At 49.0% G+C, this 15990-nt stretch overlaps 1 protein-coding gene across 4 annotated transcripts in view; it reads right to left on the bottom strand.

Annotated features, from left to right (window-relative positions):
• Nucleotides 1-15990, bottom strand: part of LOC147029797 (eukaryotic translation initiation factor 4B-like) — a 186396-nt gene that overhangs the window by 29637 nt on the left and 140769 nt on the right. For all 4 annotated transcript variants that reach the window (XM_085873131.1, XM_085873132.1, XM_085873129.1 and 1 more), the window contains exons 13-14: nt 14436-14518; nt 13855-13999 (exon numbers count right to left, since the gene is read on the bottom strand). In XM_085873131.1, the coding sequence (XP_085729257.1) occupies nt 13855-13999; nt 14436-14518 (228 nt within the window). The remainder of the gene's footprint in view (nt 1-13854; nt 14000-14435; nt 14519-15990) is intronic.

Below are 15990 nucleotides of genomic sequence, written 5' to 3'. Positions count from 1 at the left end.
CAATCTCGAGTGGCTCCATATCTAGAATTGTTTGGAATACATTATTCTATATGTGTACCAATTTTGGTGCTTTCATGCAAATTTGAACAATTGATCTGAAATATGAGACTACGCTGCAGGACTATTTATAGTGTACAAGACATTCGTCCACAATGCCAATGAGTATTGCTTTCCTCTATTGGCCGATCACGTTTTGCACCCCTGGAGGGAGTGACAACAAAATCCCTGAGAGTAATTGGAATCTCTTGGCATGAAACTGAAGTGCAGCGAGAGCTTCTCTCCCACAACTGATTGGCTTGATTATCTTGTGGCCATGTATATACAATTGGTTTCGCCAGCTATGTTGTTTTAGCCCATTAAACCTGCCCAGTCACTCACCACCCTCTCCAACAACCAGAAGCTTGTTCCCAATCTGAAATATAGTTACGATTCATCTTCATCTCTTTGGTCACGTTTTCTCCAGTCTGAGGATTGGTGACAAGAGCAAAGGAAATTTGACAGTGACGACTCAACACTGTCTTACGTAGTCTCCATTATTGACCGACAAGATATTTTCAATAACCATTCTCCTCTATCCACCTTCAACTGTTGCACCCATTTAAATTGTTACTCACTGTCACCTGCGTTTGCTTGCTCCTCATCCCCCCTGTCCTCTACTACTTAACTGTACTATGTCTCTCCCTTTTATTCTACCCATTCTTTGCCTGTTTGCATCCCTTGTCCATCTATGCTTCTCTGCTCCACCGTCTATCGATTGGCCTCAATGATCAATTCTTCAATCTTTGAGCTATTCCTTTGAGCTCTTCTTCACCTTTGTATTTGACGAATAAATCCTTGCTTTATCCAAGAAAATATCCTTCATCCCATACTTCATCAGAGGTGCAAGTTGATATTGGCATCAATTAATTACTGAAAGTGAATAAACTAAGCAAGTAAAAGCAAAGCAAAACGAGAACAAAGTTGATGGTGTGAGATTGCAAATCCCAATGCTTCCCATAGAAAGCAAAGTTGAAAGATGGCAAAATGTTACACCAGGAATGACCCAATATCAAATTTTGAGTTAAAAAAAAAATTCCGTTTGACCCCACCCAAACCTTCCCATGACCCCAAATCTCCACCCCCAGGGGCATGAACCAGGTGGCGAAATCATTATATATTTCATGTATCCCCAAATGTTGATTGCATATAAAAGGTTTCATTGAAAAATGTTGTAAAATGTGCCCTTGATTGCATTTTTCGGTATTGGACCTTCTTGACCCCAATCCAGAGGGGGTGACGCCAAAAATGACACTGCTCCTTTTTTTTCTTCTGTTTTTACCCCGATGTTTGACTCTGTCAATAGGAGGAGTTTTCAAATTGTTTTCTCCTCCTCACATTTACGTCATTGTGTGATTGGTCGTCAGATTGGTCGTCAGACCGTCCACGAGATCAGTAACCAATCACAGCTCGAGCGCTTCAGAGCTCCTGTCAATCATAGAGTTAGGCCACGCTCAGTCCATCTAAGCTGTGGTAAGCACCGTCCGTGTAATGCAAGTCCATCAAGCACCAGCTTGTGATTTTGTCAAGGTCTGAAGAAGGGAAGAGTCTGAAGGCTGAGGGATGTCACAACAGAGGGTGGACTCATCAGCAAATATATAAAGAGGAGTCAGAGATCATTTATGAAGATCAGGAATAGGACTGGGCCCAGAACGCTGCTTTGGGGACACTCCAGCCTTGACAGGGAGAGGAAATGAAAGGATTCCGTTGAGAACCACACGTTCACTTTGAAAGTAAAGGAAGTCAGTAAGCCATATGTGGAGTTGGCCTTGGATGCCATAAGCAGAGTTTGGAGGGCAAGGCAGGATGCCAGAGTGTAACAAAAGCACGAGATATGTCCAGAGAGACTGTCCCGATTTCATGTCTGATGTTGAGGGCTTCCATTCATTGTTGGATGGTGAGAAGCAGCATATCCAAGGTAGAGTGACAAGGTCTGAAACCAAATTAGTGATCTGAGATTAGGTTGTTGGAGAAAAGGAAGGATTTCATATCAACTGCAATGATGGATTCCATGACCTTGCTGATTAGAAGTCAGCTGATAGGTCATCAATAGTTCAAGGGATCCATTTTTGCACCATTTACCTCCGCTTCCAAAGGTGGACGGAGGTTATGTTTTCATCACTGTCTGTCTGTCTGTGAACAGGATATCTCAAAAAGTTGTGGATGGATTCTGACGAAATTTAATGGACAGGTTGGGTGTGTGACAAGGATGAATTGATTCTATCTTGGTGAAGATCTGATCTGGATCTGGATTCTAGAATTTTTTTTAAATGCTTCTTCACCATTGAGAGATGGGACCAAAACGATGTAAAGCATGATATTTCATTATGTTGTGGATGAGTTATGACAAAACTAGGCGGATGAGTTGTGAAGGTGACAAGAACAAGCCAATTCGATTTTGGTTTAGGTCCGGATCTAGATCCGGCCTATCAGTGGGATACAAAAAACGTAAGCTGTTCAGCCTGAAACAAAATGTATGCGTTTTTATGAAGGAAAGGTTTTTCATGATTTTTATGTTCTTCTGAAGTCAAGTTCCAAACAAGTTTAGTTCATATTCTCCAGAGTTTAGCAGGTTCATATGACACGTGCTCATTTTTGATCAAAGCTTTTTGGAGCAAGGTTCTGGTGAATAAGTATACTCTCAAAGTTGATAGGATCTGCAAGTTCTTCGTTTGTGATTTTTCCAGCAAGCAAGAAGATAGGCTTTGGCTTCATTCTATTTTTACGGATACGAGGGATAGAGAGTTTATTACCAGATAAACTTAGGGAGAGAACCCCATTGAAGGTTTATTTCACTTTCATTAACACCATAGGACAATCCTTATTCAATCATGGTAAATTTCTTAAAACTCTTAGTATAGATATTGTAATGGACATTTTGGAAACTGACTGTGCATGTTCGTCTTCCCCAATTTATATGGTCCTTGTGGACACGTAGTTTCTGGGATTTGAATGGTGAGATGGAGGTGCTGTGTAATGGACATGTCGACAAAGTAAAGTGTTTATTGGTTAATTATATTATATAATTATATTATTAAAGTTATTCAAATGTAGTAATACTTCAATTAAAAGTAATAATTAAATAAGTTTGAATGAGGATTTTGCATTGCTGTGTTGACTGACTGCCTGGACACAACTTTGAGGTTGTGGGCCATTGATGTTGTGTAGTCGACTGATGAGGACGTACAACCGGGGTTGTGGATCCGCCGTTTTGAGAGGTTCTGGGCTGAAAGGATCGAAACCTCGATTAAAAAGGGTGCCAAGCTGATGATCCGGGCAGTTGGGAAATTAGTAAATTGTTTACAAGTGAAGGTTATAACTTCAAATACAATAACTTTTATAAGTACTTACCAGGGCATAATATATCCATGTTTATGTGTTTATATATGTATGTATGTACGTATGACATGTGAGTTTGTAGGTGTGGATGTGTAAGTGTTGGTGTGTAGGTGTGGGTGTGGGCGTGTGGGTGTGGGCGTGTGGGTGTGGGCGTGTGGGTGTGTAGGTGTGGGCGTGTAGGTGTGGGCGTGTAGGTGTGGGCGTGTAGGTGTGGGCGTGTAGGTGTGGGCGTGTAGGTGTGGGCGTGTAGGTGTGGGCGTGTAGGTGTGGGCGTGTAGGTGTGGGCGTGTAGGTGTGGGCGTGTAGGTGTGGGCGTGCAGGTGTGGGCGTGTAGGTGTGGGCGTGTAGGGGGGGGCGTGTAGGTGTGGGCGTGTAGGTGTGGGCGTGTAGGTGTGGGCGTGTAGGTGTGGGCGTGTAGGTGTGGGCGTGTAGGTGTGGGCGTGTAGGTGTGGGCGTGTAGGTGTGGGCGTGTAGGTGTGGGCGTGTAGGTGTGGGCGTGTAGGTGTGGGCGTGTAGGTGTGGGCGTGGGCGTGTAGGTGTGGGCGTGGGCGCAGGGGCGCGGGGGCGTGGGCATGTGTGTGGATGTACGTGTTGGTGTGTATGTAGGTGTGGATGTGTACGTGCATGGGTGCATTTATGTGTGGGTGTATGTGTGGGTGCGGGGATGTGGGTGTGTGGGTGCGGGGATGTGGGTGTGTGGGTGTTTGGGTGTGTAGATGTGTGTATGTTTGTGTGGGTGTGTGGGTGTGGGGATGTGGGTGTATGGGTGTTTAGGTGTGTAGATGTGTGTATGTTTGTGTGGGTGTGCGGGTGTGGGGATGTGGGTGTGTGGGTGTGGGGATGTGGGTGTGTGGGTGTGTGGGTGTGTGGGTGTGTGGGTGTGTGATTCTCCCACTGATTTGTTATGATCTTTTGGTGGAAAATCCACTGTACTGTTTCGGCAATATTTATGTGTTTCTTGTGTATTCATTGTATTCTTGTGTATTGACTGCCTGGACGCAACTGAAGTTGTGGATCTACTGATGTAGGTAATCTACTGATGTGGACCTGCGACTGGGGTTGTGGATCCGCCGTTTTGAGAGGTTCTGGGCTGAAAGGATCGAAACCTCGATGAAAAACGGTGCCCAGCTGATGATTCAGGCAGTTGGGAAATCAGTCAATTCCTTATAAGTTAAGGTTATAACTTCAAATAAAATAGCTTTTGTAAGTATTTATTAGTGCATAATATATCTGCGTGTGTGTGTGTGTGTGTGTGTGTGTGTGTGTGTGTGTGTGTGTGTGTGTGTGTGTGTGTGTGTGTGTGTGTGTGTGTGTGTGGGCGTGTGGGGGGATGTGGGCGTGTGGGGGATGTGGGCGTGTGGGGGATGTGGGCGTGTGGGGGGATGTGGGCGTGTGGGGGATGTGGGCGTGTGGGGGGATGTGGGCGTGTGGGGGGATGTGGGCGTGTGGGGGATGTGGGCGTGTGGGGGGATGTGGGCGTGTGGGGGATGTGGGCCTGTGGGGGGATGTGGGCCTGTGGGGGGATGTGGGCCTGTGGGGGGATGTGGGCCTGTGGGGGATGTGGGCCTGTGGGGGATGTGGGCCTGTGGGGGATGTGGGCCTGTGGGGGATGTGGGCCTGTGGGGGATGTGGGCCTGTGGGGGGATGTGAGCCTGTGGGGGATGTGAGCCTGTGGGGGATGTGAGCCTGTGGGGGATGTGAGCCTGTGGGGGGATGTGAGCCTGTGGGGGATGTGGGCCTGTGGGGGATGTGGGCCTGTGGGGGGATGCGGGTATGTGGGGGGATGTGGGGGCTGTGTGGGTGTGTGGGTGTGTGGATGTGTGTGTGTGTTCTGCCTGGCTTCCTTCTTGGGACTTCGGTGCAGTAATTGGTCATGATTTTGATTCTACTGAGTGCCGTTCCATTTATGTAATGCAGTTATTTTGTATTATTTCCAAGGAGATGGAAGATGACCGAGGGCAAATGATAATGTGAAAAGGGCCAATAGAGATTGTGCAAGAGCAGCAGAGCAGGATTTTAGGACATGTGCTCATGCCTCCAGCAACAGTGTCAGAGTTCACTTTCACAAGCAAATGATTAAATGAAACAATTGGAGCAGAGGAAGAGCAGGAGACTTTTGTGGGAAAGTTAGTCATCACCAAATCCAGAAGAGAGGAGTTGCCATTGGGAAAAATCCAGGTTGGAAAGATCACAGATCGAGTCAGTCCCATGGAGTCAGAGAAGTCCTTTGCTGAAGTGCCATGCCTGGCGAGAAAGGTACCAACACCCAGCCAAGTTGAATGGTGACAATTGAAATCGCTACATATGAGGAAGAGAGAGTTAGGATGAATAGTTTATGTTTGTCCATGTTGTCTGAGAAAGAGATGGAGATGGAGTCTTTACTGTTGGGACGACGGTACAACACACAGACAAACAAGAGGTGGGAATAGAGGGGAAGTCACAGTCAGAGGTACTCCTGGGGGTACCTCCTCATTTTCATGTGATGATCATAATGACCAAGTTTGGTGAATTCTGCCCAACCGTTTAGGAGGAGATAGCGTGACGTAGACAGATAGATACGGCAAATTCAAATATCCTCATTTTTTTCAAAAAAAAGTGTGGGGTTAACAATTACTATCATGACATCAAATCCTGCCGAAGCAATGAAATAGCACTCAACTAAACTATGAAGAGCTTCCAAAACATCAATGAAGTGCCTTCCTCAATCCCTTCAAAGACCAAACCAAATCAAAACCTGAAGAGGCTAAAACCAGGACTGTATTGGTGGGGGGGGGGGACTGTATGGACTGTATACATAATCTCCTCAATGTGCAGTGTGTGTGGCCAAGAAAGGTCATGTTGCAGGAACATGGTTGCTTGACTTTTTCACTCTGGAAAAGATGAAACGTGTACTTTTTAACAGGTATAGCGGTCAGCATTGACAATTCCTCCAGGAAGTCTGAAGTCCATCAGTATGTAGCTTTGAACATTCCACAAGCGTTTTCATCCCTTTCCAAGCATACCTCATGGTATAAAAAAATTTTCTTCCACTTATTATTCTTCTTCTTTGGAGGGGATTTTATGACATACCACTTGAATTCTGAATTTTGGACGTGGATTCAAAAAGATGGAACGAGGTTATATTGCTGTTCAGCAGAAAGTCAACTTTGGAAGAACTGCATTGAACTTTCCCAACAGGTCTCCTTATGAGCATCTGTCAGAATTTTGGCAACTCCCAAGCACAAAGCTTATAGTATCTCAAGTTTGCCAATATTTCCTGTGCAGTATGATGAACGATGCTAAGATAACACAAACACACAAGTCTGTCACGCTCAACCATCACTTCATGACGTGCAACATATATATGCACCAAACAGTGCTCAGTAAACCCACTTTAATAGGATAGACATGTACAGCCATGCACTGACTCACACTTTTGTTTCTCAAGTAATACTAAGGAAATACCTGAATCGCTCAGCTTCCCAAAGTGCTGAGTCAAACAACTCACCAAAGTGGTTTACAGCTTGAGGGATGGGTTTCTGAGGAATATGATAAGGTCTTGGACCCAGCCAAGTTGCATGGTGACAATTGAAATCCCCAGGTCAGATTGCAGTAGTGTGTGTCAGGGTGGTGCTGAGGTGTCATCCACCAGACGGCAGTCTCCTTGGGTTAACCCGAGGGGGTCCCCTTCAGTTGGGTGTCTGGAATGTCCTATCCCTAAGAGAGAATGATCACCTGTCTGTTATTATCTGAGCTCAAGCGTCTGGACATCGGTATTGCAGCACTCTCTGAGGTTCGGAGACCTGATAGTGGCGAGATCATGGTGCGTGGTTACATCTACTATTGGTCTTGTCGCTCTGATGGTTACCATGCCCAAGAAGTTGCTGAAGCTGTGTCCAATGATAATTGAGGTAACACCGGTCAATGAGCATATTATGAGACAAGGATTTGACACTCCGCGGGGGTCGTTTCCCTGGTATTTGGATATGCTCCAACTGAGACGAGTGACCTCACCGTGAAGGACACATTATATGCCACGCTCGAATATGTGGTTGATTAGTGCAACAGGTGAGATATTCTTCTGGTGTTAGGGGATTTCAATGCATTGACTGGAAATTATAGGGATGGTTGGGAGACATGTGTTTGTCTCCATGGGTCGGGAACTGCGAACCAGAACAGCACAAAAGCACTAAGTTCCTTGACTTTGCAAGAAGTCATGGACTTAGGGTGGCTGGTTCATTGTTTCAACACCCACAGGCTCATCGCTGGAATTGGGATTCCAATGCTGGTGGTGAGGCAAAGTAAATTGACCACATGCTCGTTGATGGTCACTGGCGGATGATCCAGAATGGCCCGGTCGATTGGAGTGCTCAGATCTTCAATACCGACCACAGGCTTGTGGGAGCAACTCTGAAGTTGCAGGTTAAATCCAGGATAATGGTACCATCCCAGCTGAGGCTGGATGTTGCCAGCTCAAGGAGAGGGTAGCTGAGGAGTTTGCAAACAGGATGAGTGGAGATTTGGCAGGTCTGGGTGCTTTGGGGAATCCTGAAGGGTTGTGGAGTGCCTTCAAGACCACCATCCTTGATGTTGCCGATGGATGTTTGGAACTCAGCAAAGGGCAAAGAATAATTTTGTCTCTCAAGGGACACTGGATACCATTGACCAGTCACAGGACCAAAATCAATGCAGCAGAACTGAGATTTTCAGAAAGTTGCAGCGTAAAACCGTATTTGGGGTGTAACATGCTGAGGGTGGACAAGCAGTCCTACGTGTGAGGAATCTGTGAAGGCGTAGAGCATCTCCTGTGGTCAAGCGATTGTCATCCTGCTTATAGGGGAATTCACGCATTGCGCTCCTCTAAGCCCATCTATCGGTGTTCTGCAGTTAGAGTGGAGGGTGGTGGGCTCTTGATAGAAGAGTTCGAAGTTGAGGCATGATGGGCCGGTTACTTTGAGCAGCAGTACCAAGCTGATCAACCAGCTGTTGAGTTGGATGTCAGGGGTGTTAATATCCCTATTACTGACAATCCAATCAACTGCGATCCACCTTCATTTGTGGAAACACAGACTACGGTGAACCGGTTGAAATGGGGTGAAGCTCCTGGGATCTGTGACATCTATGCTGAACTTCTCAAGGCTGGTGGAAATGCTGTACTCATGTCATTGCATGCAGTTCTATGCTCTGCCTGAAACAAAGACATCATCCCTACTGGCTGGAAGTGGGGCCTTGTTGTCCCTCTGGAAAGGGAAGATTGATCGCCAGGACTGCAACAACTACCGAGGGGTGACGCTGCTCTCGGTGTTTGCTCGGATCATTCTTGATATGGTTCGCCACCATCTGCTTGAGCACCAGTGCCCAAAGCAGGCAGGTTTTCCACTAAAGAGGTCAATGATTGACCATATCTTGCCCTTCGGGTCCTCACTGAATGAAGACGAGAGTTTTGGCATTGGCTGCTTGGAGCCTCTGTTGATCTCTGCAAAATGTTTGATGCAGTGAATCGGGATGCCCACTGGAAGGTTCTTGGTCTTCGTGGAGTGCCACCAAAACTGCATGACTCTGATGTCTGAATGATACTCTGGTACTGAGAGTACTGTGAGATGTGGTGATACCATCTCAGACTTATTTCCAGTTGTTACTGGAGTTCATCAGGGGTGTGTACTGGCCCCCACACTTTTCAGCACTTGTATGGACTGGATTCTGGGGATGATGTCAGAGAGATCAAGCTGCGGTGCATCGTTTGGGAATGTCAGGTTGTCTGACCTTGATTTTGCAGATGATATGGTCATCTTTGCAGAGACTCTGGATATTCTTTTGGGGGCCCTCGAGGTTCTGAATGAGGAGTCCCAGCCAGTGTGACCACTCCTTGGCTTTTTCACAAGATCTTGGCTATTCGTTGTTCACCTTGGCATCTTGGTTTTCTCGGCGTATAGGTTTTCTAATATCATCGCTTTTCCGAAACCTTGTGAATTTCTGGCTTTTTTCATTGGCTCACCTTGGCATTTATGAAAATGAGCAGTGGTCACACTGGTCGCAGCCACTGGGATTACGGGTTTCCTGGGTCAAAACCAAGATGCAAGCTTTCAATGACGTGTTGGATGCTGCTATCTTGTCTGTACCCGTTTGTGGTGAGAATGTTGAGGTCACAGAGAGATTCACTTTCTTCGACAGTGACATTCATGTCTCTGCTGGCTGTGAGCCAGAGGTCAATAGACGTCGCCCAGAGGACGAAAGTCTGAGTCTTCAGGTCCTTGGTGTTTTGATCTATGAATGTGAGACTTGGACTCTGACTCTGACCAGGGATCTGAGACGGAGACTTAATTCCTTTGGTATCAGGTATCTTCGGAGAATCCTTGGCTTTCGCTGGTTGGACTTTGTGTCCAACGAGCGGTTTCTGAGAGAGACTCAAATGAGATTTGTTACCTGCATCGTCTGGGAGCGTCAGCTGCAGCTGTAAGGACATGTGGCTCCTTTTCCTGCTCACTAGATTCTCGCACCGAGGGAGCCTCGTGAATGGAGGAGGCCAACGGGCCTACCATGTGCCTCGTGGTTGCAGCAGATTGATCAATATCTCAAGGAGATGGGGATGGGCCAGGCATCTGCTTGGGGGGTGGCCAGTTGGAGGCTCCTGGAGTACCAGCGCAAAGTGGACGCAGCGATGCACTGCTCTGCCACATGCTCCCATACCTGACCTGACCTTGGACACAAACTGTAGGATCGCTCAACCCCCCCCGTAAAGAACAGACACTCACTGAAAGGTCAGTTTACAGAGATTACCAGGTGCATTGACAAAAAAACAATTGCACATTAGACATCAGAAATATAACATGACAAACCATATTTTGTGAAATTACAATTAATCCATCAGAAAAAAAACGACATTGCTTGCAGATAAAAAGAGGATTTAAAAAACTTTTGGGCCTGTTTTTTGGGGGCCAGAAAATAAAACGCAAGGGGTGCGCACAAATAGATGGACAGAAAGCCAGGTGGAGAGCAAGAGCAGCGGATGGAGAGAGCCAGTGGCAGAAACAGAGGGGCGAGAGTCGGGGCCAGAGACGGGGCGAGAGTCGGGGCCAGAGACGGGGCGAGAGTCGGGGCCAGAGACGGGGCCAGAGACGGGGCCAGAGACGGGGCGAGAGACGGGGCCAGAGACGGGGCCAGAGACGGGGCCAGAGACGGGGCCAGAGACGGGGCGAGAGACGGGGCCAGAGACGGGGCCAGAGACGGGGCGAGAGGCGGGGCGAGAGTCGGGGCCAGAGGCGGGGCGAGAGTCGGGGCCAGAGGCGGGGCGAGAGTCGGGGCCAGAGGCGGGGCGAGAGTCGGGGCCAGAGGCAGGGCGAGAGTCGGGGCCAGAGGCAGAGCGAGAGTCGGGGCCAGAGGCAGAGCGAGAGTCGGGGCCAGAGGCAGAGCGAGAGTCGGGCCAGAGGCAGAGCGAGAGTCGGGGCCAGAGGCAGAGCGAGAGTCGGGGCCAGAGGCAGAGCGAGAGTCGGGGCCAGAGGCAGAGCGAGAGTCGGGGCCAGAGGCAGAGACGGAGCGAGAGGCAGAGACGGAGCGAGAGGCAGAGACGGAGCGAGAGGCAGAGACGGAGCGAGAGGCAGAGACGGAGCGAGAGGCAGAGACGGAGCGAGAGGCAGAGACGGAGCGAGAGGCAGAGACGGAGCGAGAGGCAGAGACGGAGCGAGAGGCAGAGACGGAGCGAGAGGCAGAGACGGAGCGAGAGGCAGAGACGGAGCGAGAGGCAGAGACGGAGCGAGAGGCAGAGACGGAGCGAGAGGCAGAGACGGAGCGAGAGGCAGAGACGGAGCGAGAGGCAGAGACGGAGCGAGAGGCAGAGACGGAGCGAGAGGCAGAGACGGAGCGAGAGGCAGAGACGGAGCGAGAGGCAGAGACGGAGCGAGAGGCAGAGACGGAGCGAGAGGCAGAGACGGAGCGAGAGGCAGAGACGGAGCGAGAGGCAGAGACGGAGCGAGAGGCAGAGACGGAGCGAGAGGCAGAGACGGAGCGAGAGGCAGAGACGGAGCGAGAGGCAGAGACGGAGCGAGAGGCAGAGACGGAGCGAGAGGCAGAGACGGAGCGAGAGGCAGAGACGGAGCGAGAGGCAGAGACGGAGCGAGAGGCAGGGACGGAGCGAGAGGCAGAGACGGAGCGAGAGGCAGAGACGGAGCGAGAGGCAGAGACGGAGCGAGAGGCAGAGACGGAGCGAGAGGCAGGGACGGAGCGAGAGGCAGGGACGGAGCGAGAGGCAGGGACGGAGCGAGAGGCAGGGACGGAGCGAGAGGCAGGGACGGAGCGAGAGGCAGGGACGGAGCGAGAGGCAGGGACGGAGCGAGAGGCAGGGACGGAGCGAGAGGCAGGGACGGAGCGAGAGGCAGAGACAGAGCGAGAGGCAGAGACAGAGCGAGAGGCAGAGACGGAGCGAGAGGCAGAGACGGAGCGAGAGGCAGAGACGGAGCGAGAGGCAGAGACGGAGCGAGAGGCAGAGACGGAGCGAGAGGCAGAGACGGAGCGAGAGGCAGAGACGGAGCGAGAGGCAGAGACGGAGCGAGAGGCAGAGACGGAGCGAGAGGCAGAGACGGAGCGAGAGGCAGAGACGGAGCGAGAGGCAGAGACGGAGCGAGAGGCAGAGACGGAGCGAGAGGCAGAGACGGAGCGAGAGGCAGAGACGGAGCGAGAGGCAGAGACGGAGCGAGAGGCAGAGACGGAGCGAGAGGCAGAGACGGAGCGAGAGGCAGAGACGGAGCGAGAGGCAGAGACGGAGCGAGAGGCAGAGACGGAGCGAGAGGCAGAGACGGAGCGAGAGGCAGAGACGGAGCGAGAGGCAGAGACGGAGCGAGAGGCAGGGACGGAGCGAGAGGCAGAGACGGAGCGAGAGGCAGAGACGGAGCGAGAGGCAGAGACGGAGCGAGAGGCAGAGACGGAGCGAGAGGCAGAGACGGAGCGAGAGGCAGAGACGGAGCGAGAGGCAGGGACGGAGCGAGAGGCAGGGACGGAGCGAGAGGCAGGGACGGAGCGAGAGGCAGGGACGGAGCGAGAGGCAGGGACGGAGCGAGAGGCAGGGACGGAGCGAGAGGCAGGGACGGAGCGAGAGGCAGGGACGGAGCGAGAGGCAGAGACAGAGCGAGAGGCAGAGACAGAGCGAGAGGCAGAGACGGAGCGAGAGGCAGAGACGGAGCGAGAGGCAGAGACGGAGCGAGAGGCAGAGACGGAGCGAGAGGCAGAGACGGAGCGAGAGGCAGAGACGGAGCGAGAGGCAGAGACGGAGCGAGAGGCAGAGACGGAGCGAGAGGCAGAGACGGAGCGAGAGGCAGAGACGGAGCGAGAGGCAGAGACGGAGCGAGAGGCAGAGACGGAGCGAGAGGCAGAGACGGAGCGAGAGGCAGAGACGGAGCGAGAGGCAGAGACGGAGCGAGAGGCAGAGACGGAGCGAGAGGCAGAGACGGAGCGAGAGGCAGAGACGGAGCGAGAGGCAGAGACGGAGCGAGAGGCAGAGACGGAGCGAGAGGCAGGGACGGAGCGAGAGGCAGAGACGGAGCGAGAGGCAGAGACGGAGCGAGAGGCAGAGACGGAGCGAGAGGCAGGGACGGAGCGAGAGGCAGGGACGGAGCGAGAGGCAGGGACGGAGCGAGAGGCAGGGACGGAGCGAGAGGCAGGGACGGAGCGAGAGGCAGGGACGGAGCGAGAGGCAGGGACGGAGCGAGAGGCAGGGACGGAGCGAGAGGCAGGGACGGAGCGAGAGGCAGGGACGGAGCGAGAGGCAGGGACGGAGCGAGAGGCAGAGACAGAGCGAGAGGCAGAGACAGAGCGAGAGGCAGAGACAGAGCGAGAGGCAGAGACAGAGCGAGAGGCAGAGACAGAGCGAGAGGCAGAGACAGAGCGAGAGGCAGAGACAGAGCGAGAGGCAGAGACAGAGCGAGAGGCAGAGGCAGAGGCAGAGGCAGAGGCAGAGGCAGAGGCAGAGGCAGAGGCAGAGGCAGAGACAGAGACAGAGACAGAGACAGAGCGAGAGGCAGAGACAGAGCAAGAGGCAAAGCCAGAGCAAGAGGCAAAGCCAGAGCAAGAGCCAAAGCCACAGCAAGAGTGGCAGACAGAGCAAGAAAAAGAGAAAGAGAGAAAGAGAAAAATGCTCATATTTAGATTTTTTCCCAGTCTACAGCACCCCCTATTGATAAAAACTGTCAGGGCAACCATCATCAGAAGTGTACAATGGTACCAGCTCAGCTTTCCTGGATCAATCCATAATTCCTATGTAATGTTGATACAAACAGGGTTTAGAGAGATGTCACCTAAATTGTTAAACTGCAACCACAATAAAGATCAAGCCACTCTTCAGGAAAGAATGGAGAGATTCAAAATACACTTCTGCATGAAGCACTAAATAAATTGTTCCCAAATAATGTGATGCAATAAATGGGATCCCGTATCCTGGGAAAAGTTTGTTTGCATTTTCATTTGTTTGCAATACAAACAAAACCAAAAAAGAATGGAGGCATTAAAAAAAACCTTCTGTGGTCTTTTTTTACAGCGATGACCCCACGGCCTCGACCCTTGCTACGTGAAGAGCCGTGTTTGATCTTCACACCCAATTGTTTTGGCTTTGTGGGTGCCAGCACCTCCGGTTGCCAATCAGCATCTTCATTACCACTGTCTGCAAAATAAAAACCAGAAATGAACATTTCTTCTTCAAACAACAAAGTGCAGAGACCTCCAAAGAGTATTTTCGCATTTCCTTTCTTGAAACAGCATATAAATCCACATTTGCCTGAAGACGCATCTCATCTACCAAAGAAATGATTTACTAGAACGGACAAAAAAAAAAAAAAAAAACTGACGCACTACGGTGGCTCTTGAGACTCTTTTGCAAAGCCTGCTTGTGAAATGTCTGCTTTGTGAAGCCGTTTCAAGCTTCCTCCAGGCAATAATATGATTTTCATTGTGCTGAAATCATTGTGCATGTGAAATGCCAAAAATAATGAAACTTTCCTGCACAAGCAAGCATCATTCAAGAAAAATTTATTGTGAATTACCTGGATTTTATTGATCATGCCTTTAATACCACTCGCAGATATATGAGAAGTACAAACCTTCAAGTGAAACTTGAATGATCTTGTCTTGGAAAGTACTGGTGTTGCTTTCCACTGCAGAGTTTGGTACCCTGGTCTTCAGACTACAAGCCATGCACAAAACAAACGTAAAATCAACAAAGGAAAACTAAACTCATCAGACAGATGATCTGATATGCAATCAATAAGAGTGTTGAATGGATAATCTGATTAAACTTTGGCTAATTACAAAGATGCGAGAACTAGACAGACGCTGGAGGAACAAAACACTCATTATTCATTCACATCAGTGGTTGAATACACAAAAAGACATAGGTCATGAATTGAAAAACATTCAAAATGTCTGTTTTCATTTTGGGAAAACAAAAAGAACAGGCATGCACTGCAGACAAGCTCCAAAGATTATGTTTTTTTATGTTAAAAAATAAAGATGTATACATATACAGCCTGTTCTGCAATTAGGAAAGAAACTGCTGTGTGCCAACCAACTCGTGCGACAAAACAACGCCAACGGCAGACATTAAATGAATTATTTTAAAGTCCAAGGCTCACCTTCAAGAGCTCAAAAACAGACAATTAGAGGTCGATGACCAAACAATGAAGCAGAAAGGAATTGGTAGACAAGAGGCATGTCAAAATGCAAAGACCACCGAAAAGCAATAGACAGAAATGGATCACTCAGCAGAAGAAACTGTGCAGATGGGTGGCACAGACAAACAGGGAAAGGAAGAAGATGAGGAAGAAGAAGAACTTTATCACACCAAGTACAAGTTAAACACAAGGACTGTGTCTTGGTGATGGTCACACATAAAATTACAATGAATCATACACCTCAGAAAAGTCAACCAGAATACATCAGACGATAAAACTGAATTCAAAATAAACTCAAACTGCACCAACAAAAAATTTCGAAAAGGGTAAAAAATAAAACATGAGTAAATGCAAGAAGAAAACGTATGTATGATGTATGTATGTATGTATGTACAGATAGATAGATAGAGAGGGAAGAGACACACACAGAGCGAGAAAGCGATAAGGCCAATATATATATATATATATATATATATATATATATATATATATATATATATATATATATATATATATATATATATATATATATATATATATATATATATATGCAGTGGGGAGAACAAGTATTTGATACACTGCCGATTTTGCAGGTTTTCCCACTTACAAAGCACGTAGAGGTCTGTAATTTTTTATTATAGGTACACTTCAACTGTGAAAGACGGAATCTAAAACGAAAATCCTGAAAATCACATTGTATGATTTTTAAATAATAAATTTGCATTTTATTGCAAGAAATATGTATTTGATACATCAGAAAAACAGAACTCAATATTTGGTACAGAAACCTTTGTTTGCAATTACAGAGATCAGACGTTTCCTATAGTTCTTAACCAGGTTTGCACAGACTGCAGCAGGGATTTTGGCCCACCCCTCCATACAGATCTTCTCCAGAACCTTCAGGTTTCGGGGCTGTCGCTGGGCAACACAGACTTTCAGCTCCCTCCAAAGATTTTCTATTGGGTTCAGGTCTGGAGACTGGCTT

This window comes from Eptatretus burgeri, chromosome 3 (assembly GCF_056783735.1).
Source record: "Eptatretus burgeri isolate ZD-2024b chromosome 3, Ebu_testis_v1, whole genome shotgun sequence".
NCBI lineage: Eukaryota > Metazoa > Chordata > Myxini > Myxiniformes > Myxinidae > Eptatretus > Eptatretus burgeri.
The sequence above is the reverse complement of the archived record's forward strand: the minus strand, read 5'-3'. Positions and strand labels throughout refer to the sequence as shown.